At 43.9% G+C, this 24,665-nt stretch overlaps 1 protein-coding gene across 9 annotated transcripts; it reads right to left on the bottom strand.

Annotated features, from left to right (window-relative positions):
* Positions 1–498: 498 nt before the first annotated feature.
* Positions 499–24,266, bottom strand: LOC6549418 (potassium/sodium hyperpolarization-activated cyclic nucleotide-gated channel 2). Of its 9 annotated transcripts, none has more exons than XM_015156170.2 (16): positions 23,921–24,266; positions 20,712–23,077; positions 13,025–14,821; positions 9,072–9,237; positions 8,667–8,905; positions 8,428–8,591; positions 8,142–8,278; positions 7,943–8,095; positions 6,054–6,149; positions 3,313–3,462; positions 3,172–3,248; positions 2,666–2,977; positions 2,440–2,534; positions 2,292–2,380; positions 1,917–2,233; positions 499–1,773 (listed from the first exon to the last, which is right to left on the bottom strand). In XM_015156170.2, the coding sequence occupies exons 2-16, from the start codon at positions 20,780–20,782 to the stop codon at positions 1,638–1,640; spliced, it is 3,999 nt and encodes a 1,332-aa protein (XP_015011656.1). In that variant the 5' UTR covers positions 20,783–23,077; positions 23,921–24,266; the 3' UTR covers positions 499–1,637. The 9 variants fall into 9 exon arrangements, with proteins under 9 accessions (XP_015011656.1, XP_001975651.1, XP_026836363.1 ...); XM_001975615.3 differs by having other exon boundaries at positions 7,943–8,080; XM_026980562.1 differs by having other exon boundaries at positions 23,943–24,266.
* Positions 24,267–24,665: the final 399 nt, after the last annotated feature.

The raw sequence follows: 24,665 nt of genomic DNA, 5'->3' as shown, positions 1-24,665 counted from the left end.
AATGGATTTTTTATGTTTTCCAGTAGGACTTTAATGAAACTCGTTAACGTATTATTTTAAGGCAAACGCTGTCCTTCTGCTTTCTTTTTATTAGTTTACGTGTAATAAAATACTAGGTTACATAAATCCTTCAACAAGTCGCTGTTCTTCGTCTGATTTATGCCCGAAAGTAAAACAAACAAGGACTCAAAGACGAACCACTTGCAAAAGAGATCTCGCTCGCAACTAAAAGTGGTATCTTGAACGGAAATTCTGAATCTGAATGGAAAATCATGATCTTGCCTGGTGGCAGGCCTGCAATAAATACTTGAAATGTAACTGAGGCGCTTTAACAATTCCCTATAAAAGACAACATTGTCTATGTTTTGTATATATATGTTGTGTATATAGTTGGTTTCTTGTCTGTTCTTAGATTTTTTTGTTGTTTTTTTGTTATTTTTTGGTGACCGCTGAAACGACGGCACCCTGAGGTTGGTTTTTAATATATTTTTCATTTTGTTTTTTTTTTTTTTTTGTTGAGGCTTCTCTACTACGTTGTGTGTCGAGTGGTGTTTTGTTTGTTAGTGAGTGAAAAACTAATAGTTCAACTACTAATGCGCATTCGTTAAATTTGCTTAAATACTTTTCATTTTGTTTTGTTTCTTGGTTGTTTTCTTGTTTTGTATATTGCTGAGTTATGTTTTCCCTTTTCTTTTTTTTTGCAATGCGTATTTAAATATGCTATATAATCGCAATAATACATAATTGTTTTGTTGTTTGTTTGTTGGTTGCTCGAGTACATAATAGCTACGCGCATAAATATGTTTTGGTATGCTGTAACGCTTCGCTTCGTTTATATCATAAGTTGATGCATGTCTGTCTGACTGTCACTGTCGCCCCCTGATGCCTGATGCCTGTTGCTTGAATCCTGTCACCTGTGACCTGTTGACTTGGCCACCTACAGGTGTGCTTGCTGCTGTGTGGTTGTGTGTTCTTGTAATAGGTCCATAGGACTAACGCCTAGGTAGCAATTCAAAAGTCTATTCACTTCGTTATCGTTACAATGTCGTGGGCATAAAACTTATATGTAGATTTACGTTATATGTCAGTATTTGGTGTGTGTGATCGGGGTGGTGGTGTGTGTCGTGTGGTGTGTAGTGTGGATTGGGGTGGCAGATCTTTCATGGCTGTGGGTTGTGGTTTTTTCTGATCTGTCTGCTGGCTGCTGAGTTCTATCTCTATCGCATAATTTATCTCTGTATGTACTCGTTTTCTTTTTTTTTTTGTTTGTTAATTTTTTTTCGATTCTTATATTAAAGTCATCACAGTTAGCGGAGCTGAAATTATGAATAATTATTGAGGACATTTTTTGTGTAATTGTTTTTATCTTTTTTTGGATTTTTTGTTTTTAATACGTTTTCTACTAAATCGCAATTGCATATATAGAGTGTCTACCATAAATTGATTCTTTTTTTAGTGTACTCTTATCGCGTCTTGGGGTTCCTTTTACTAAATTATTATATACGCAGTGTGTGTGTGAGTGTGGTTGTCCTGTGTGGGGGTATGGATGTGGGTTTTGGTGAGTGAGTGTCCAGCGAACCGCTGCTTCAGATGGTTGCCCGGTGCACGCCGGCACCGTTCGTCACAGCTCCTCAGTGTCATGGAGTGTTACCCTCGAATAGGGCCCGGAACTCCCCGCTCCGTGGCCTCGGGAGACCCTCACGTATCGTCTGCACCGGCTCAGCAATGCTCGACTCTGACCCATGCAGTAAATTCTCCTTGAGATCCATGTCACTGAAACGGATATCAAAAGTATTAACAAACATATATAGCGCAAGTTGTTGGATTGTATTCGATCATTAAAGTGATTTATTTAACGTGGATTAATTTAACCTGCTTTGTTGTGTTAGGTATTGCTAGTCCATCCGTCAACTTACTCATCTTTGCAGTCATCCGCCTCGGCAGCCAGGGCATTAACCACAGCCGTAATCGTGTTCGACTCCGGATTGCTCAGCTGCTCGTCCTTCTGATGCATTATGTTTGGATTCTTGCCGATCTTGTTTAACCGCTCGGCGGCCACAGTCTCCATGGTCTTGCGCATCAGCGGATACTGATCCAGAACGCAATTGAAATGATCCACGCTCAACGAGAATAGATTGCAATAGGTTTCGGCTCGCACGCTGGCCACACGACGCGCATTGGTCAGCAGACAGATCTCACCGAAGTAAGACCCATCCGAAAGTGAGGTGGCAACCTGTAAAAGTTGGTAATTAGACGGGGGGATCTTGGCTGAATTCAAGCGATGTGCTCACCTCGCCGTTGGCCATGACAATGTCCACCACGCCCTCCTGTATGAAGTACATCTTAGTACCGATCGTACCCTCCTTTATGATAATATCACCTAAAAATAACCACAGTTGGTTAGTTAAAAGTGGTCTTTAAGATGTTTGAGCCACCCACCTGGTTGGAAAACTTCGTATTTCAGTTTGGTAACTACGTCGGAAACGAAATTCGAATCGGCATTAGCAAAAAAAGGCACTGACGCCACGAGGGATCTGTGGAATATCGGAACCGCAAGTTATTATTGATTAACTTTGGTATGGTGCAAAATACTAATCCTAGAGGATACTAAGTGGCTGAAAGTAGATTCAATTGATAGATCACTGGATAGTGACAGATCGCCCACCTGCAGTTGTAGTTGATGACATCCTCGCGCAGTTTTTCGCTCAACTCGCCAAGTATCAACTCTTCATCGAAGAATTTACCCTGGTACCGATGCTCGAAGTATTCCGTGATGCGCTGCCGCATATCGCGTGGCAGCTTGCGATAGGCCATATACTCCTCCACCTGTTTGACCTTCTCGCGATACTGGCGCCGGCTGGAGTCCAAGCTCTGGATGAGATTGGTCGCGTGACCGAGGAACAATGCGTAACAGGTGGCCCCGGATATCATGGAAAGCATCGTCAGCCACATGTCCGTCAATGATTGTGGCGGGAATCTGCAAGAAACGAGATTATTATTGATAAACCTGTATGAGCCAGTTGACTAGAGTGCGTCCTTCCTCCTATATATATTACAAATAGTGCTAGTTTCTTTTGAATATAGCTACTTGCTTGTCCTTTACAAAGGATCGTAGATGGAAACAGCATAAGTAGATGCCAATAATCGAAGTAGATTGGGACATTAACTCACCTGCCGTAGCCTATGCAGAGCATGTGCGACATGGCCTTGAACAATGCCCACGAATACTGCTCCAGCCAGTACGATTCCTGCAATGGAACAGCCCATTTAGATAGCCGATAGCAGTGGAGGGGTTTTACCAATCTGGCGCACCTGCAACTCGTTGATGGAGACCCAGGAGTTGGATGGAAAACCCTGCAACATTGGCACTAAGAACTGCAAGCAACCGCTCCAATGGCCGATCAGGAGCATCATGCAAATTAAATTGAAGATCCTCATGAAGACCGAGGCCATATTGAGGAACTGCAACCAGAGAGGTCAATCAAAAAGAGTGCACTTTAACCAAAGCCCAACACCGCTCGTGTTTGTGTGTGTATGTGTGTGTCTCCATGTGTGTGAGTGAGTGTGTTTTTGTGTGTGGGGTGGTTTCGGTGTGTTCGAGAGTGTATGCATGTGTTACATATGTGTATGTGAGTTCCACATATTTAAAACCAAATGTCTCAAGTAAACAAGAGAAAGGAAACCCAAACGAGGAAATGAAACTTGGAACTTGGATAAATTTATTTGCAACTTGGCGGCGTCATTGGCGTTTCCAGCTACCGGTAGTAAACATGACAGTTATTGCATTATGCCAATCAAAGCAACTAAAACAAAACCAGACCACAGCCATTAAAACAACAAAATTACTCAATCTCGCCACTCTGCCCGATAAGTATGCAACGGATACTCGCATTCCTCGGTCTCCAGATCATCGGATTAGATTGGATCGGAGCAGAGCGGCTCGAAATACATGGTCGATATACATGGTATATCCGATAAGATAAAATAAGATAAGATTAGTCTAGTGTTAGGCAATACAATAGTGTCCGGTGTACTGGGTGTACTTTGTGTACAGTGTACAACCTGAGCAATCAATTCAAACTCAATCAATTCAAATTCAAACCATTTCTACGTATCGAATAGGTGCAAAATCAGCTGCTAATTTATGGTACAAGTGCTCATCTTTACTTTTGTTTTTTGTTTCATTTTTGTTTGTTTTGTTTTACGTTTGTTAAACACTAAGCCGTTCAAACGTTCAAAAATATCGAAATCGAAACTCGTATTTTACAATGAAAGCGTTTTTTGTTTTCTGACTCTCGCAGTTGTTAGTAATTGAACTACGTAATTCTGTACAAAGTACGGTAAACAAACCAACGGAATATACACGAGAAATTAACGGAAACTAAACGAACGGTAAATAAAAAACATAGAGCAAGAGCAGGAACACAGAGCTTGAGAGAAAGTTAGAGAGAGAGAGGGAGCGTTTTCGAGATAACAAAATAACGTAGTTGCATTCAAGAATTCAGTGGTTGTAGCTGCTTGTGTGGGTGTACATGTGTGTGTGGGTGTCACTCCAAGAAGCTTATTTATCATTTTTTTTTATCGCGCTCCTGCTGAAATCTTTTGTACAAAACAAGAGAAGAGGAGGCAGATTAAATTAAAAATCAGGGAAACCAAAACCAAACCAGTAACAGTAACCAAACAACAAGTAACGGTAGCAGAGGCAGCAAAACAGAGTTGTATTTCTACACAGAGAAAAATTACCATTACATTTGCGGAGGATCATAACAAAAACGATCCTTTTAATGAGATTTAGGTCACTTTGAACATATCAGTTTATTCAAAATTGGGATTGCTTAAATTCTTACTGCTAAGATCCATTTATGCTGATATATTCAAAGCTATTTTTATAGAAAATATATAATATAAATTGTAATTTTTTGTATAGAATCAATTAGATTTTCTCTGTGTAGTTGGGAGAGAACAAGAGAGAGTTCGAGCGGAAAGCGCGCAGCACAAAAGCAGAAAGCATTGAACAGTGTCAAGTGAGGTTAAGTTGAGTACGAAAGATACGATTTAGGTTAGGATATGTGGAAAGCGTTTGGCACGGGCCCACAAATGTATGCTATATAATACGAGTAATATGTGGCTAGATATAGTACAGTGTTCGTGTTCGATCTGATTGGTCGTTGAATCAGTTTTCCTGCTTCAGATCGATTGACTATATTGAATATGTGTCTTGTGTCCGTTTCTAAGACCTAAACCTCTAGCGAAAGCAGCAGCAGCCATTACTCTAGCTACTATATTATAAAGTGCGGATTTGTTTGTGTCTTTACAGTGGTAAACTTTTGATCTGTGCTGCCTGGGCCCTTTTAAGCAATAAGCATTCAACACACTATACATTTCGAATCCGTAATATATCCTGAGATCTGTAGTGTTTTCATGCTCTTCGCAGCGATAAATAACCCAGCTAATCTGCGGTTCACAATGATAGATATAGCAGTACAATAGGATTACCGATCATGCCCATGCATGGAGTCCAAAACTACGGAATCTAGCGAGATATATTACATTATCCTTCTGACTGATTCTACGTCGCGTGAAGAGCATGAAAAGAGCTTCGATTTGGCACCGAAGATTTATATCTGAAAAGCTTGGTTTTTCGTATGCTGCTTTTGGGCTAAACTCTCTTCTTCATTATTGATTTAACGAGATTTTCATTATGCATCAAATGAGAAATAGAGATTATGTATGGCAATATCAATCAATCATCAATATGTAAAAAAGGCAGTCTCAGAAAATTTACAGAACGTACGAACGAACGAACATTAAAATCAAGCAAACATGATCAACGAACAATCGAACGAACGAACAATCGAACGAAATTATGCACTAAAACTCAATTTTGGCTTTAACATTCCTCAAAAATGTGAGTTATGTTGCGCCAATAATACATAATCATAATTTCAATCAATCAATCAAGGCTTTTGGTTTTTTTGTTTATCAATATATACTGAAGTTGTTGTGTTGTTGATTTTTGATTTTGGGTTGTTACTTTTTATTGGATGGTTTACCTTGAGAATTAGGTTGCTTTTTGTCAAGCCATCTTTGTCTTTTCTGTTCATTCTCCCTCTGCGATCAGCACTTTTTTTCTGTAGATTCTGCAGAATCTAAAAACCATATATACACAGGTATTTTAGGCCCTGATTCAGCTAAGTTGAATTTTTTTATTGTTTTGTTTTGTTTATTTTATTTTTGTTTTGTTTGTTGTTCTTAAACTGATTGTCAAAAGCATCATTAGTTGTTAGTCGCATTTAGCAGAATACTTTTCTTTTCATCGCTTAAGTTGAGCGCATCAAAAACAAAATAAACATAAATCATAATATACGGTGGTTTCCAATTTTAGGCTATCTCTTGCATAGGATTACGGGATCTGTACTTGTACGTATCTCAGGGGGTGTGGTGTGGGAATCACGGGAAGAGTGGGTGGGAGTTTCGGTTTTGGACGCAGATATATTGGATATAGGGTATTGAATTGCGAAAATGCCTTCCAAGAAGATCAAAGAGTTGTACAAAGTGCAATGAAGAATATCGATTTGAGTGCTTCAAAGTCGGCAAGAAATGAATAGGAAATCGTAAATTGTAAATCGTAAATCGAATACAGAATATCAGTACAACAGAAGCGATAAATCGTAGACTCAACTGAAGAAATGTGAAAGAAAGCAAAGGAATCTTCCCGCGGCACAAGGAACAAGTTCTCAAGCTTAGCGAGCGCGTCAGATGGTTTGAGAAAAACCCAAAAAAAAGGAGAGATATATATTTTTTCGATTCGATCTGAGTGTGTTACGAATATGTGGGTGTGTGGTGGGTGTGAAAGATAGGTATGTTCTTGCAGTTATCGGCCTGGGGGGTTTACTCTGGATCTGGTCTGGTGGACCCGAAGCGCAGCAGGCGCACAACACGAAACAAACATCGGGGTCACACAACTGTATAATGTACAAACTGAGTTGGCTTATGGTACAGCGATTGTCTGGTTCTACGTTTGATTGGCTTTATAGACACACATAGGTTGGAGGGAGGTATATCATATTTGGTAAACAAAACGATTGGTAATCGAACGCAAAGGATTTAAACGTTTAACGGAAATCATAGACACAGAGGTTCCAGATAACAACTCAAAGAAAATACATAGTTTGAACATTTCTGCGCGCCATCCACAATTTAGTAGTACATTTTTTTGTAATGCCACACACATGTACGCACACATGTAACAAAGAAAAGTGAGCACTTCTGGGATTATATTACTCCCCTGACCTCTGACCTCTGACCACTGACCACTGTGCTAAGCCTAACTGCAGTTGCCTACACATAACCTAGATCCTCGAATCTGTTTTTGTGGTGTGGAGTGAACGAGTAGAATGCTGATCTTACGGTCGAGAATTTGGAGCAAACTGAACGGAAATCGTAACTAAAAATGGGGTCGCCCAGGGACCAACGATCCCTGGAGTAAAACCGATAAGGTAATGACGAAACAGAGGACGTTGACAAATATATACACAGAAAAAAAAGATGTGAAACGATATTTTATCGCGAATTCCATGAGCCTTAGGCAATAGTTCATAGTAAAATATGGTATATGAACTATTGTCTTAAGCCCTAAACAAATTCAAGTGAATAGTATGATATAAAGATAAGCTTTTGTTAATCTGATTAGTTGAAATTATAAGAACGACATTAAAAGCGTCAACGTAATATTTGCAAGTAGAAGAATACCATAGTTTCTCGAATATCACTATATTTTCTGTGTATATATTGTACAAATGTGTGGTAAAAATTGGAAACTGAAAACCAGGGGCAGTAAGTAGTAAGTAAGTACTTCGTTATGCAAACTCAAGATGAAACGGTAACGAACGCAACGAAACTAAAGGACTGAGCGTTGCCAAAATGAGCCGGGTGTACTCACATAGACCTCCTCCCATTGGGACACGTAGCGCACGAGGCGGGAAAGGCGGAGTAGTCGCACCAGGGATAACAGCTTGGCCAGGCGCAGGATGCGCAGGGCGCGTCCGGCATGCAATATTTGAAAAGAATCAGAGAAATCCTGCAATTTCATAATCTTAAATTAAAATGTTGCGTACTGTTTCTTAAATACATTGACTTACTTGATTGAAAATTAAAAATATATAATCTAGCGGTATCGACGAAATCAAATCGAGAAAAAACCAAGTTCTTAAATAGTGTTTAGCTATAAGCTTTGGATCCAATATTACTTGTTCAGCGTTGTCTTGTTGCATAATTCCTGAAATCATATATTCGGGCAAAAGTATCTCAATTAAGCAGGGGCGCAGAAATCGGGGACATGGTGGTGCCACTTATCATTGGCAGGGTTACGGATCGGATTTTGGGGGGTTAATTGTTAGTTAGTTGGCTTGGTTGAGTGTGCATTACCTGTTCTAAAATTGACTACAATATCTATTAAAAAAATAGTATCACTTAGGCAGTTGAAGGCAATCCATCGTGTGCTCAGATCATCGTTGAAGAATGATATTGCGACTGGCAGGATAATAAGATTTGCTACTAATAATAAAAGCATGCAAAGGTCCCAGTAAAACCTGTCGAAATGGATTAGTAGATTGTCAGATCTCTGATTTCGCTGAGATATATCTATATTTGTTGTGGGTGCTCACCTGAATGAACTGCACGGGTGTATGACCCAGTGCCCGGAAGTTTTCTGACGTATGCGCTCCTTGACCAGCGCCTTTCGGCTGCCAAACAGTTTCATGGCCAGTCGGTTGTCCGTCGGCTGGAACCATGATTGCAATTGACTTTTTAGGAAATTCGCAGAGACTTTTTCCGACACGATCGGTATGTTGGGCATGGGCTCCTCTTTCGGAGTGCCGTACAACGACACGTCATCAAAGTGTACCTGCATCGAAGGATCAGAGTGGAAACTCATTAGTCGTGTGGTGCACCAGACCAATTGCCTGGCTGGCAGTCGGCAGTCAAGGTCATAAATGAGTGTTTGGTGGTTGGGGTTGGGGGTTGGAGTGTGTGTCCTGGTCAAGTTGTATAAATAAAACCTTTGTCCTTGCCATTTCGGTTCCTTGGTCGCATATTAGCAGGGCTTCATCATCGAAAGCGGTTACCAGCGAGTCGGTGCAGGTGTTCTCGAACGAAATGCGCAGGTCGTTGTCGTTCACATTCAGCACCGAGCAGTAGGAGCAGCGCACCGATTCCTCACTATCCCCGCTCAGCAGTCTGAAATGGCATTGCGAGATGGGGATCAGTTAACACGGAAGTGCTGCCTCCAAAAATTCCGTTACACGACTCTGTGCCACAAGGCGGACCTGCCCAAAATGAAAGTGAAACTACACCGAATGACTGTCAAGGTGGGCGGGATGGCGCGATGTCGGTAAACGCACCGGTTTTTTGTTTATTGCAAATACTCTTATGCAGGGTATTACAGTTCACGGAGCCTTGTAAATAGCCATTGGTTCGGGCTACTTCCAAATAAGGTGGCACAGAGTAGGCAACTATGTTTACAATCGTGTTAAATTTATGGTAAAAAGAGCGCAGTTTTGGTAAATCATATATGCAACGCAATTGCTTGCGATGATTATGCGTTATGTAGTTATTAAGATTCATGTTTTCACAATTGCAATGAGCTGCTTCTGTATTTATCTTGGGTTGATAAGATTGGAATAACTTTATAGTTCCATTCACGATCTAAGTTAATTTAATTTTTTAATTTGAGTTTATTTAGCTTAACAGAGATCTATTGGAGTTTGAAAATTTAATTGTAATGTAAAGTACTATGTATGGAAAGGGTGTTGCAACATTCGAAGCTGGAAACTAGCTAGTTTTCTTGACATTTTTGTTTACTTTTAATTGCAACACACGCACAATGCAGGCTGAATCAGAGATACGGCTGCTGCCCTCACCTTGCCCACGACTAGATGGTGATTGTCAAGGTTTTCCGGGGCGGCAGCCAGAGAAACTGGAATCCCAAACCTCGCGGTTCCCCCTGTCGGCGATGCCCGGTATTTTTCTTGATATTTTCGTATTCGTACTTTTTTATTGTCGCTGCTCGCGTTTTTTGGAGCAGCAAACACCGAAGGCACTAACTACAAAATGCTGAACGACAAATCGCGTGGCACGGATATGGATATTATTCACGTTCACGGCGGACCTATTGTTAAAGCCCGGAGAGATGGAGACGCGTGCTCGCGGTTACGTTGGTTTCCAATTCAGTTTCAGTTTGGGCTTGGGCTTGGGTATGGGTTTTCGCGTCACGGTTAGACGTACTGATATTTTCGTACATTGATAATACTTTTTCGTAATTGTGTCTGTGCTTCTATTATTATTATAAGCAGCGCTCTCTTTCGCCGCTTCACACTCAATTGAATGTACTTTTAAATGGGAAAGTTTCGTTTTAATTAAGCCTGATGAGGCTGATTTAATTTAATCTTGGCCGCCGCCATTGGCATTAGCCTAATGATTTTATTAGTGATTGCTATTGTTAACCGCCGGCTATTGCATTACACAAAACAAATCAAATCAAATCCAATCCAATCACTTTGATGGCTACATTTCATAATTGTGGTTTCGAATTCATCTCACTTCACTGGCACTGGCACTCGCAACTTTTGTTCACTTTTGTTTGGCGTTTTGCATTCGAAACTATCCGTTTGTTGCCCGCCCGTTGGCTTGGCAACTTCCACGGAAACGTGCTGTGGCAGATGTTTTCCGTCGATTTGATGCAGATGCAGATGCGGATGCGGATGCCTCGACCGACTCACACAGTACGGCTGCCGAGAGTCGGGGAATCGGAGAAGTCTGGAAGCGTGCTATAGAGCTATGTACGTATATAGAGCAGAACCCGGCACTTGGAGTGATTACAGCGGCAAACTTTTTGCGACTAGCGGTCGTTGAGTCTCCGCTCGCAAACCGCCTGGAAATCGCCGGCAAACACTCCGAAAACGAGACCAGATCGTGGCTACTTCGGCATGGAATGGAATGGTTCGTATTGTATCGTATCGTATTGGATCGTATCGGATCGGCCGTCCTCGAGAAGCGAAAGAGGGGGTGGCTGGGTTGTTTAGGTCGTATAGTTCTTTATTTTTACTTTCTGTGTGGCTGACTGGCTGGCTGGCTGGTCGAGCGATATTCTTACCTCGAATATCAATTGGTACAGGAATTGCAGTTCGCTTCCGAAATTGGCTGGCAATTGCCTAATTAAATAATTGAGATGTTGACACCGTGCACTTGGCGCTGGTTTTTATCTCACTGTTTTCTATCTTTTCTTGTCTTTTTCCCTTGCTTTTATGGCAACTAGTTAGGTTTGCTATTTGCCAGACTTTTGTTAAGTTGCTGCGGTGCTGCGGTGCTTTTGCTGCTGATGCTGCGGCGACTTGATAACCTGTTCTGAACCCCGCGGCCGTTGCACAATAAATAAATAACGAATTTGTGCTGCCTTTTAATTGATTGCGCGACGATCGACGACGCAAATTATGGCTGCTTGTAATTCCCTGCCCGGCTGTCTTCACAAAAATTGATGCCAATAAAACCACACCACATACAGTACAATACAGCAAAACTATCCGAAAAGAGTAAACAGCACAGGGAACATAAACAGTGATCCGCAAATATGTCTGGATTTTATGCAAATGTATGCGAGGGTAACGCGTTCCATTCACGTGGAGATCGCCTCGCCTCGCCTCGCCTCGGATCGGATTAGATTGGATATCACTGGATCACGGGATCACAGGAAGGAGGAAGCCATTTTAGTGGGTCTGGGTCTGGGTCTGGGTCTCGCTCTCGGTCGCAATTTGCGGCATTGAGTGGCCACGACAAATTGTGGAATTATGTTATTCACACGACCGATTGAAACAGTGTTTACTTCAGGGCACTCGCAATCAGGCTGATAATGGAGCTCGATTCAATTACTATACGAAATCACGCACAATGACGACCGATTGTGTGATTAATCCGGCGGACTCCTGGTTAATAAAAAATGTTCAAGGCAAGCGGTAAATCTGCAAATGTTTACCCAACATCTTAATGTTTATAAACTTGTTTTAGTTTATTGTGTGCGTTTCTGTGTTTTGTTCAACAATTTGTTTGAAAGAACACGTTCATACACATGTTATATCCATTTTTGAACGTATTTAGAAACGCTAAAATAGTTCATTAATTCCTCAAAACAATCTGCCTTAACTTTTGCACTAGAAACAAGCCGTCACACACCGTTTGTAGACTCTAGAACCCTTGGGATTTCGGAACTTTCAACTTGACGCTCCAACTTTCGATCCGCTCAAATGGGGAGTTCACTGCTCGACGACCATTAGAAGTTTATTGCGCCAACCGAGGCAGTTCGAAAGGCAGTTCGGAGTGAGATTCCCTCGGTCTGCGACGACGGAATTATGCAAATGCCCCGCGATAAGCGGAGCGGACCAAAGCACTCAAAAAAACCGGTAGTAGGCGATCAGGCGCTTTGCATGCGCGTAATTCCCGCTTGTAAACCGAGGTAATGTCTGGAATGGGTCGCTCTCTTTTCGGGGAATCCGTTAAACTGCGACAAGAGTCGTCGTGGACTCTGGAATCCCCTTCTTTTCTAGAATTTCTGTTTTGAAATGGGTTCTTCCTGTTTTTATACCTATTCAAGGCAACTGCGTTCCACGAAGGGTATATTTTCCAAGCAATTGATGTTATGCATCACAGTGTTATCTCACTTATTTCCCGATTAGTACTACTATATATTATATACAAAAATATTTCAATAATCAAATGGCCCTGGTCTTTGGCAATATTAAATAATTCTGTCAAATGTGCATCGGTATTGTAATGACAAAACGAGAGATAAGTTTGTAATGCTATCTAAAATATATGGAAAGAAACTACAGTAGGTAGCAATACAGCGTTCCTATGAACCCGCTGATTATATTACTGTAAATTAATATATAATAAAATATATAATAAAAAATATATAATATATTATTTAATATATAAATATAAATAGAAATGCAGAAGTATGTACAGTACTCACCGATCGCCGAGCTTGCCCTTGTGCCGGCGGATGTGGCGCCGGTTGAAGCTGTTGGTGCACGACGTGGACGTGGGCCTTGCCGGATAAGGACACGGGTGGTGGCTCCCGAAGCTGTGCAGCTGCAGCGACGCCTTGAGGTTGGCGGGCGCTGTGGCCGAGGAGGCGTGGTGCGCGTAGTGATACGGATAGGAGTACGGATGCGGATACGATACGCCGGCACTGGCTACGGTGATGGTGGACTCCCCGACCGGTTCGTGGCCCTCGTTGGCCTCCGAGGAGCCCTCCTGCTGCGATCCGTTGCTGGAGGAGTGGTGCGTGTAGTCCGTGGGGGCGCTCAGCTGGCGATTGAACTCGGCCTTGCGGCGCGTGAGGTCCGTGAGGCAGTACTTGTTCAGGTGACCGTTGCTGCTGACCGAGCTCTTGGGCGAGGCCGCCGCGTAGTGACTGTGTCCGGCTCCTGATACCGGTCCAGATCCCGATCCTGCTCCCGATCCTTGGGCGTGGGCGTGCAGCTTGTGGCATGAGTTGCTGCTGGCGCTGAGCAAATTGCAGTTCTTGCTGCCGCTTGCCGAGCTGCTGATCTTGGCCGCCAGCGAGTGCGGCACCGGCGGACTCTTGCCCGTCGCCGGAATGGTGTGGCTGCTACCGCTTCCACTCTCGCTCCTCACCGACGCCCGATGGCCGGGCAGCGTCTGCCGGCTCTGCCCCTGCCCCTGACCCTGACCCTGACCCTGACTCTGCCCCTTGCCCTTCAGCGATCCGTTCAGCAACAACTGTTGTTGGCGGGCAGCAACCGCCGACAAGGCGGGCAACTGCGGCGCCTTAGTGCAGGTGGAGGACGAACTGGCTGGTGCCGAGGAAGCCTGCGGATGCGGGGTGGTGCTGGAACTGGACGTGGAGGCCACCTGCGGCTGCAGGGAGTGCTTCTTCTCCACGAGATACAAGTTCAGGTACTTGTCGCCCGGATGCAGCGAGTTATCCGACACCGCGTTCGACTTGGAGATGATCTGGCCCTTCTTCTTGGCGGTCCGTGTCTTGAGTGAGAGATTCCGCAGCTTCTTGGACTGCTCCTTGATCTTGTTGGTGCGCAGGAACGAAGGACTGTTGGCGATGCACTTGAAGATGTACGTCTCGTTGACCAGCTGCTGCTTGTCACTTCCACTGTAGTCGTACTCACTGCTTAGATTGAGATTGAGGTTGGCTAGGTGGCGACGCTCCCGTTCCCTGTCTCTGTCTCTGTCTCTATCCCTGTCCCGATCCCGATCCCTTTCCGGATCCGGTTCTGGGTCTGGCTCCGGCTGCGCCAACTGCTGGTCACTGTAGTGGCTCTTGAGCAGCGAACCGGCTCCTTCGGCAGCCGCTGCACTCAAGCTGCGCGTGTACTCGTGACAGGCATCGTAGAGCGCCGACTGGCCACCAGTGCTGCTAACGCTCTGAGTGCCACAGCTCACCGGACTGTGGCTGCTGTCGAGGATGCGCAGGCCGCTCCTGCTGTCCGAGGAGTTCTGCTTGGAGATGCCGCTCGTCGATAGTCGACTGCTGCTGCTGCGGTGCCGTTGCTGTTGCTGTTGCAGATGCTGCTGCTGCGGCTGCTGCTGCTGTTGCTGCTGCTGGAGGTGCTGCTGCTGATCATCGCCCGCTCGCAGCAGCGAGACGCTGTCCGGCGCCGCCGATGCCGCCGGCTGGCCGTTGCTGAGACTCACCAGAGACTGGCGCACCAAGTGCTGGTGCGAGTGCGAGTGCCGCTGCTGCTGCTGCTGCTGCGGATTGTCCGGGCACAAGTTGTCGCGGCTGGCACTGCTGGCGGAATCATCACGGGCGGCCCAAGGAGCCGCGTGAGGAGTGGGGCGGAAAGAAAGAGGAGACTTCAATAAGTACCGTGTTCGATGGCAGAATAAAAATGGCCAGCGGCACTGGCAAACACTCAAATTTATCTATTTCAAATTGGCAGGCAAGCATTGGGGGGAGACGAAACGCAGGTTCCGTGGGACAGAGGGCCACGCTAAAGTGAGCAGGAAACAGAGTGAGCGAGTGTGGAAAACCGCGAGACAAACAAAGAAAATTCTTAATTATTATAAATATTGATTGTGCAACATGTGAGCGGTGAGGGGCGGTGGGGGGTTGGTGGAGGTGGAGGTGGGGGAGTATCGCATTCCCGGCATGTATGTGAGTTCACCGCACAGAGGACACTGGATATATAAACCTCCGAAAATCTGGGCAATTAATCCGCTTGCCCGGCGGTAAAGATAGGATATAGTATGATGTTACTCACTAATTGTAGTTGAGTTCAGCGGTCTCGTGATCTCAAGATCTCAAGTGTGACTCAATCTGATCATTAGTCTTAAATGGACTCAAACAACTTAACTAACGACTACAAAAATGTATTAGATGAAATGAAAGATGAAAATCATTGCCTAGATAGCATCTTGATGCACTTCTTATTTTACAAAATATTCGGAACAGGCTCGTTTTTTACATTCCTTTCAATATGTGTACTTTAGTTATTTCTTCAGAACGCTTTCCCTTATATCGAGTGCCCAATGTAACCGCGATGTGTGATACAATTTATAGAGACATCTATATACAATGGTTGACATGCTCATCTGGTTTCTGATCGCGCGAAAAATTCAACTAAATTAATGTACGGCCGCACGCAGGCCTAGCACTGATAGAGCCGCAGATACACAAGCGGTAACAAACAACTACACACAGATACAGATACAGATAGGGATACAGATACATTTACAGATGCAGATACAGATACACACCGATTCGATGGAGATATATGGCTGGAAACGCGTGCCCGAATGGCGCTGAAACCATTCCGCACGGTGGGCGGCGGAAGTGCCCTAAATCAAATGGCCAAATGGCCGAGATAAGATAAGGCTGCGCCAGACGGACATGGCTGATAAGGGAGCGTGGGAGCGTAGGAGCGCAGCGGTTACAGTGGTGCTCCAAGGGAAGCTGTATCGAGTGTGTGCCAGTGATATGGAAATGAGGGCTGGAGGGCTGCCCAGGCCCACTGTGCCCTGGGTAATCAATGCTACGAAACGTGAGGCAAACTATTGTTGTTATAGCTAAACACCGGCGCAGTCAGGGGGTGACGGGGTGTGTGAGGCCCTGCCCCCCTTTTTTCAAACAAAGGCTGCCCTATTCTCGGTGTGCGTGCATCGAACTTTTCCGATTCCGATTTCGGATGCCAGCTCGAGAGTTGAGCGCGAAAAATGGGGCGGGAAATTGGTGCAGAGCAAATAGCATTTCCCAGCCCGGAATCGAGTCGAATCAATTTCGGTCAATTAGGCAGAGGCTGGCTGCCTCACGCCAGAGGCGCAATTATCCGAATTCTGATTCGAATTTCAATGCGGATCGGAGAATGGGATTTGTGCAAATACCAGTAAATATGTCAAATATTTGCACGCTAATGCTTAGCAGATGAGTGTGCACTTTGCAGATACCGAACGAGATACCCAGATACAGTCGCACATCCGCTGCCGAGCGGCGGCCTCTTGGCAATCTCGGACCTAATCTGGCCGAAAGTCACTTTCGGGAAGGCAGGCAATGGCGCTGGCAAAGCCAAATCAAAGCGAAAGCATCGAGTGCCCCGGGGAATTCCAGCTCTTCGGGCTCGTATCTGATGGCTTTTTCATCTCGGTTTCGAGTATTTGCCACCTGTCAAGTGCTGCAGTCAAATGTTGCCCTTGCCCCATTTCACTGGCTTAGTTGGGCCCATTTTGTGGGCTACTTGAGAGAGTAATCTCACTTATTACTCAAATTATATATTATAAAAAAAGATATATATATCAAATGACATCCAATACTTTAAAGCTGCTTACCCTATATATCTGACTATCTTACACATATCTTTTAAGCCCAGCTACATTCAATACATTTCTTGTTGCCATGTCGCAGTGTGAGACATCTTTACAGATGTAGAAGTCGATTTCTCTCAGTGTAACCTTCTGGCGTGGCCTACGTCCAATGTCAACTTTGGCGCATTGGAGTGGCCCTCCGGCCAGCGGATTAGTCTTTGAGTTCGGAGCATGTGCTGCCCATCCTCGAGAGCTTGGGATTGGGGGCCAAACGAGTCTGATGGAGCAGGTTTCTGGCATCGAAATAGCCACCACTGCCCCCCGCCCGCGGCTGAGACACAATATGCCTCAATTAATAATTCAAAAGCCAATTGAAGGCATTAAGCGTAAATTCGTAAGGCGTACGTAATTGAGTCGCTGCCTGCCTGCATTCCACTTCGTTCATCGATATTAAATCAAATGCAGCTGTGAGCCCCCAAATGGGGGATCCACAGCTATATTTGCAACTGATCTACATGGAGACTGTGTTCTAATTTCCCTGATCCGATCAAATATGGAATTCTTTCATGGTCTTGACCTTTGGAACATTTAGCGTGACCGCTTTAGCTATTCTAATTCTGATTCTGGGCGAATGTTTCCGAAAACCTTCAATATGCATTTTATTGCTCATGAACTGAAAGCGCCCGCCAGCAAAATCAAACAAAATTGAAAGCAAATTGCCAAACATGCCACTCAATACACATTTCCGTGTAAACAAATTACGAAAATTTCCATTTTTAGTGCACAAATGTTTACCATTGTGCCAATTTACAAAGTCCGTGCAGTCAGGCGGATTTTATTTGATCAAATATATATTTACGATTCTTCTTTGTAGGGGGAAAGTGAATCAGTATCAGAATCGGAAATTAAATTGCGATTTCTTTTACACAGTTTTAAGATCTTTATAAGAACATTGGGCAAGAACGTTTAGAAAAGCCGACTATAATATATTTTACTCTATTTTATGTTAAGTAATGCAAGGAAAGGGAATTTTGTGTTTCCAAAGACTGTATTTCTATAAACATATAATCAGACCGGATCCGAAACAGCCACCTGTATCTGGAAAACTCCAGTGATGACCTGATTAAGGTCATTGCTATAACAAACAAAGTTCATGAATGGTTCATCCAATGTCGTTTATATGGAAATGCCATTTTAAATACACTCCTCGGTCGGTAATTAAATTTTGACTTCAAAAGATTTCCGGCTGGGCAGGCAAATGAACGTAGAACTCGATGAGAGCTTAGCTCAACTATAAATAACACGATTTTCGGCTAAACCAGAATTCAGCCAAATTATCCATTAATTATAACGACAGCCGAGCAATTAATAAATCAGGCTTGCGGGCAGCGGGTTGTGTAAATCAGTGGAGTGTACAAACAAAGAAATGCTACATCACAACCATTTGGCATGCCAATTGTAAATATATTTGGATTCGACTTGTGTGAGATACATGGCAAACGGGATTATCATCTAAGGGTTCTGAGCAGTGTGGGGCTACAAAAGGTCTTAAGCAGGCAGGTCAAGGTGGGGGAAAAGTCATTAAAGCGATGCATTCGAAACTCTTATCGATGGACTTTTGAGGGACGACAGGTAAGTTGGCAAAGTGCATCAAAGTTAATGAGTTTACTTTATGCTTGCAGCCAGAAATGGTAAAGCTCAAAAGTTGAAACTTGCGGGGGTGGTGGGTTTTTAGTTTTCGGGCTAATGGCTAGTTTTCTAGTAACGAGCAGAAAAGTTAGAAGCATTAAATGTGTGCGTGTGTGTGTGTGAGTGTTATATCTGTGTTGCAGTTGGAATTGTAACGGTAAGTAGTTAGTATTAGTAGTAGTAGAGTAGTAGGGAAGTACCATACAGAGTCTACGATCTATATATGTAGAGAGAGAGGCAGAGACACGGAGATACAAAAGAGAGATAGAGAGAAAGTGTGGGGAGAATTCGGAAGTTGGTCGGCGGTACCTTCACAGCTGATGTCTAGGATCGCTCCAAATGCAAATGTAAGTTGCAAATTGTTCGATTACGGTTTCGGTTTGTGATTTTGATCTGGTTTTTGGTTTGGTTCGGTTTGCTTGGTTCTTAGTTTCTGTATTCAACGTATTTGCACTTTCAAGCAAAGTTTTCTGCAAAACAACAACGACAAGGACACGAAATAAATCCAAGTTATTCACGTGACGAGTACCAAAATGGAAATAATAAACTATAAACGATAAACGAGAAATGAAGGAAACGAAACTGAAAACTAACAAACTGAGCGGGAAATAACTGAAATGAGATTCGTTTGGGGGATAAGAAATTAAATTAACTGCACAAAGCACACAGACACTAGAGGGTCCTGCCCATGTATGTGTTTGTATGTGTGTCTGTATGTGTATGTGTGGGGGCTAGTGCCTATTTGTTTGAAAGGGTATTTGGTGTTTTTGTTGCTGTCGAGTGTATGGAAATGTGGAACTAGAACTAGCTCAATTGGAAACATCGGGCTTCCTTTTTGGCACAAAAGAAAAGAGCAGCTTATCTGGCCCTCTGCTTCACTCACTCACTGTCGTCGTCTCTGTCTTTTATCGTGTGTGTGTGTGTGTATCAGTGTATATATCGGTGAATAAGCTATGTATGTGTGGGAGGCAACAACAATGCAGTAGTCGGCAAGTGCTTATCGATACATACAAACACCCACACACACACAAACAAATGCCAGCCGAAATTCGGTCAGTGGTTTAATCATTGAAGTAAAAGAGAAAGCTTCCGCTCATTCAGACACATACACAACCGCACAGACAGGCCCACACCCACACGATTGCCATTACACGTACAGTGGCCCCTGAAAGTATGCAACACTGCGTGCGTTTGCACTCAAAGTACTTTGACACTATTCTCAAGCAATGCAATTCATTGTATTGTGTTGGTACTCGTATTGGTATTGGTATTTGTATTGGTATCGGTGCGGCCATTGTTGTCGGCCTGGCTTGACTTTTAATCTAGTTTCGTAATTGCATTGACTGGAGTGACGGATGACCCCTTAAAGTGGGCGGCGGGTGGATGGTCGTTGTGAGCAGGAAATCAGTTCACAGGAGGCCAGCAAAAAGGCACTTGGCAACTCGCTCATACACACAGGCACACACACACACATATGAATGTGAACAGTAACAACAACAACAGCAATTGCGGCAGCAGCAACAACATCAACAACAATAACAGGGTAACTCAAGAAACAAAGAACGAAACAGAGACACTGAACATAACGGTACGAAACGAAACAAAACGAACAACACAAGGAACAAGATTGCTAGGGTGGACCACAGACCTTACAATGTTTGATATTACTTATTAAGGGTATTCCATTACTTCTATGTGATTCCAAAATAAATCACTCATACGTCATGGTGTCAAAAAATTGCTCATACGAAGTGTTGACCCTTTTCATAAAAAATACCGCACGTTTTCTAAAACATTTTCCTAGACAATTGACTTTTATTACTTTTATTATTTGGTGTGCAGCCTTGAGTTTACTTAAAATTTATTTGTATTTAAATATTTATGAAAATGAATGAAAAACAAAGGAAATGTTTGTATCTTTAAATAGCGAAAATACAATGCAAATTTTGGAATAAGAAATAACTTCTATCATAATTAAATTGGTCCACCCCAGAGATCACATTGAAACTGATACATAAGTACATTCATCTCAAAACTGTACTGAGTGGGAGATCCCGGCCAGAGGAGTCCGAAATACGGAATAAGGGACATCCTGTACGGACCTGACCTCCCACGCCAGTACAACGTACATCGTGCACAACAACAGTACAAGGACATACAAGGATGGCTAGTGAGTGGGTAACGCATACCGTTGATCGTTGGTAAAGGTTCCGAAGGCTCCAGGACCGCTGACTCGGCGCTGAGTGTGTTTAACGTGCATTTTCTTGGACCCACGACGCCGCCGCTGTCACGTCACCACCTGCACTCGAACTCGAATTCGAACCACATCGAACCACTCGCGCCACCTTCGCTAACGTAACGTGGTTGTTGTTATCGCGTATATTTTTGGTGCTCTTTTTGTTTCTTTTTTTTTGGTTTTTTTTTCAAGGTGTTGCTATTGCTATTGCCGCCGGAAAGGCCCCGCAATGCCCACTGCAATTCTTGGCCTTGTCATCGTGGCTCAGTGTGTGTGTCTGTATGTTGTAGTGGTAGTTGGGTGTGCAGGTGTGGGTGCAACTTCCGCTTCGATTTTTGGCATTAACTAATAGAAGTCCAGCACACGCTCACGTAAACAAAAATAAATTGCTTTTCGTTGTGTTACTCTCGCTCTTCCTCGCTCTCTTTCTTCTTTTTTCGGGCTATCTCACTCGCACATGGGGCTGTTCGTCGTTATCCGTGTTTTAAGGTTTTAAGTTTTAGGTTAGGTTAGGTTTTTCGATTCGTTTTTGGTGGGTTCTTAGGTGTTTGGTTGAGTAACGTAGGTTGGGTGAGAAGGTATCGGTATCTAAAAGGTGGCCTCTAAAATAGTCAACAGCACTGCTTATATTGCTTATGGTTCTTCACTTTTCGTTTCGTTATGCGCTCGTTTTTTCGTTTCTTTGAGGTTATGTGACTATGACATTATCTGTTTTGAGTTGCGTGTATAATAATACCATATGTTACTATTTATAGTTGTAGCTTTGTTTTAGTTTTAGCTTTAGTTTCGTTAACAGCGTTATTTCGGGGCTAATCGTACTTTGTACTCTGGATTATAAATGACGTTTATCCTCTAGGGTATAGTTATTGTTGCTATTCGGTTGGTGGTTGCTGGTGTACAGATGTGATGGTGGGGCCTGGAAGTGGAACTGGAACTGTAACGGTAACGATAACGGTAACTGGAGCTGGAGCTGGAGCTGAAGTGGGGGTGGGCAGGATCGGGATCCGAGATGTGGATCACTGAATAATTTATCACAAATAACAAACTAGCTGTTGAAGGGGATGGGACAGTGATGATGACAGCTCAGTTTCCTTGCTCCGCAATGTTTGCTATCCCGCCGCCTTCCAACCTGGCCTCTGGCCACGCCTCTCCTCCTCCTCCTCCTCCTCCCTGCTTAAGTTAATGTTTGGTCATGAAAGTTTCACGAACGCACCGCAGTTTGGCTTTGCGGTCGGTCGCCCTTTATTTTCTGCGTTTTTTCACTTTTCTTTCACTTTTGCGGCAAATGGAAGCGACGCGAGTTAAGGCGGAGTTACGTCAAGGCAGCGAGGCAACACGAGAAACCCAAAGCAGGTAGCTTTAATTCGTCCTGTACGTTCGTATCACTCCTCCTCTGTGGGTCCACGGATTACGGTTTAGGGCGTATTTGTGTATCTGGCACGAGCAACACGCAAAGGATCCGGACCCGGCAACAGTCCCTCCTTGGGACTCCGTGTGGCGTTACTTATTCAGATGCAATTTGAAAGGCCTAGGTCGAGGGCGGGGTTCGAGTTTAGCTTTAGCGGCATTATAAAAATAAATCCATATAGGTAGATGTACAGACTGGCGCTTTTCTTCTATTCGCTACGGCTAAGTATCTTGTATATATCTCGTAGGTGTATATATATATATATATTGTATATAGAGAGGCAACTACTTGGTAGTTTTAGTTAGTCGATAAGTGCGTTTATGTTGCGGTTATTTGAATTTGCTGTCCTACGGGCTGAGACGCAGGTCTCTCTACAAACTACGAGGTTAGTTCCATTACTCTATCTCAACGGGGATTACGCTCTATATCCTTGGGCTGTATCGATAATTTCCAGCGGTGAACAAACGTCAACGAACTACGTTAATATTTTGCTGTTTTTGGTTTTTGTAGTGGTTTGCGGATAGCGTTTATCGTTTATCTATAGCACTTTTGTATATAGCGAGTGTCCCTTTGTATAATTCTAAAAGTAATTCTAATCTTGGGTTTGCTTGTCGGGTTACGCCTTTAAGATTTGCTCAATTTCATTGTTGCAGGTACTTTGGTTTTGGTTTTATCATTACGTTCTATTTTTGGTTATCGCGTGTCCTATATTTTTAGGCGTTTCCAGGGTTTTTCCACTTGCTGACTGGCTCTGGCGTTGATTAAATAATGTTGCACTTTGCGCTGATTTATCGTGTTTGCTTTCGTGTCCTTGCTTTCGCTGGTTTCCGCTTTTGTTGCTCGGGGTTTTATTTTTATTTATTCGTGCTTGTCTCTTGTCTTTTATATTTCCTTATTTTTTGCCAGTCGTTCTATTTGATTATGTAATTATGCTTGGTTTCTTATTGGATATTGAACGGTACGTGTGTCCTAGGGCTATGTGTGTGTGTGTATGTGTGGTGTGCGGTTGTGTTGGTGTGTTACATGCGATTTTTTCAGCTGCTGCGGCTGTGTTTGTGGTGGTTTCGTTGGATTCGTGGGTTGCGATAGACGTAAGTGGTTCGTCATCAACATTTTTCGCACATACATACACGATTCACGGGCGCCACACGGGGCATTGTGTATGTGTGTGTGTGTGTGTACGTGCGTGTGTGTGCGTGTGCCAGTGTGTGTCCTGCTAGATGGAATTTATTGAATGAAACGTCAAGCGATTTGACGAATTTTAAACAAATTATTTATAACACACAGAGACACAGGAGGCACGCACACGCAAATGCTGCGAGAGAGGCACGCACAGACACAGTTCACAGTCGTGGCACGAAGAACGGCATAGGACACACAGGACACACGGTGGGTGGCAATGGTACTGGTAGTGGTGGTGGTGGTGGTGGTGGGCGGACAACAAGGAGGAGCCGACGAAGAGGAAGCCAGGAGGAGTGGAGCTGAAAGTGGGAGGAAGTGCACACGTTAAATCAATGCTTCTTTTGACCTCTATTACAATTTCGTTCGCTTTCGTCTTTTGCCATCTTCCCTCCACCTCCTACTGCTCCTCCACCAGCTTGCTCCACCTCGCCCTCGTCGCTTTGGAACTCCTCTTTTTCCCGAGCCCACGACTACCTGACAATTTTTTCAACGCCCGTGTTACGGCACATTTAATATTTCATATTTTCATATATGTAGGGCTCAATGCACCAGATACACAGTCGCTGGCTCACCAAATTCACGTTATTTGATTACTTTGCTTTACTTCGTTTTGATTTCACTTGGTTATTCTATTTCCTCTTTTTTATTGGGTCGCGCTGGCTCCTTTCGTTTAAGTGTTTATCACAATGCTGCTATCGCTGAATGCTGATTTATGCCATTCGCCACCGAGCAGCGCACTTAAACTTGCTATTTGAAATTTCTTCTTTATGTAACGAACGGAATAACGGCACACTCGCTGCTGCTGCTGCGACTGCTACTGCTGCTGCTGCGACTGCTGCTGCTGCTGCGACACGAACGAACTCAGCGCGACAAGTGAAACTTGGCTTCCCGATTCGCATGCCACTGACGTGCGCCGTGGTAACAGAAACAGAAGCAGAAACGGCCGAGCCGAGTCCGCGAGATTCGCTGAAAATCGATAAGGACAGGCAAAGTCGCCTGCCAAAATCCTGAGGAGGAGGTGGCGGGGCAGGAGGACCGGGATGGCAAAGGCGAACGGCACAAAAGCACATTCTTCTGCGGCCAAAGTGAAACCGAGAGCATGTGGGTGGCGCGGCAGTGAAAGTGCACATGTCCTGAGTGTCTCGTGTCCTGCGGCACAGTGAAGGGTGTGTCCAATGGATAGGTCCCTTGGATGCTCCTCTAATATCTCGTGGAGCATACAGATCGGACTTAATATGATCATACAGATCATAATATATGATATGGTAACATAATTAAATACATACGTACCCACTTATACAGATAAATGACTAACTC

This window comes from Drosophila erecta, unplaced genomic scaffold (assembly GCF_003286155.1).
Source record: "Drosophila erecta strain 14021-0224.00,06,07 unplaced genomic scaffold, DereRS2 tig00000092-arrow-pilon, whole genome shotgun sequence".
NCBI lineage: Eukaryota > Metazoa > Arthropoda > Insecta > Diptera > Drosophilidae > Drosophila > Drosophila erecta.
This window is presented reverse-complemented; position numbering and strand designations above follow the sequence as displayed.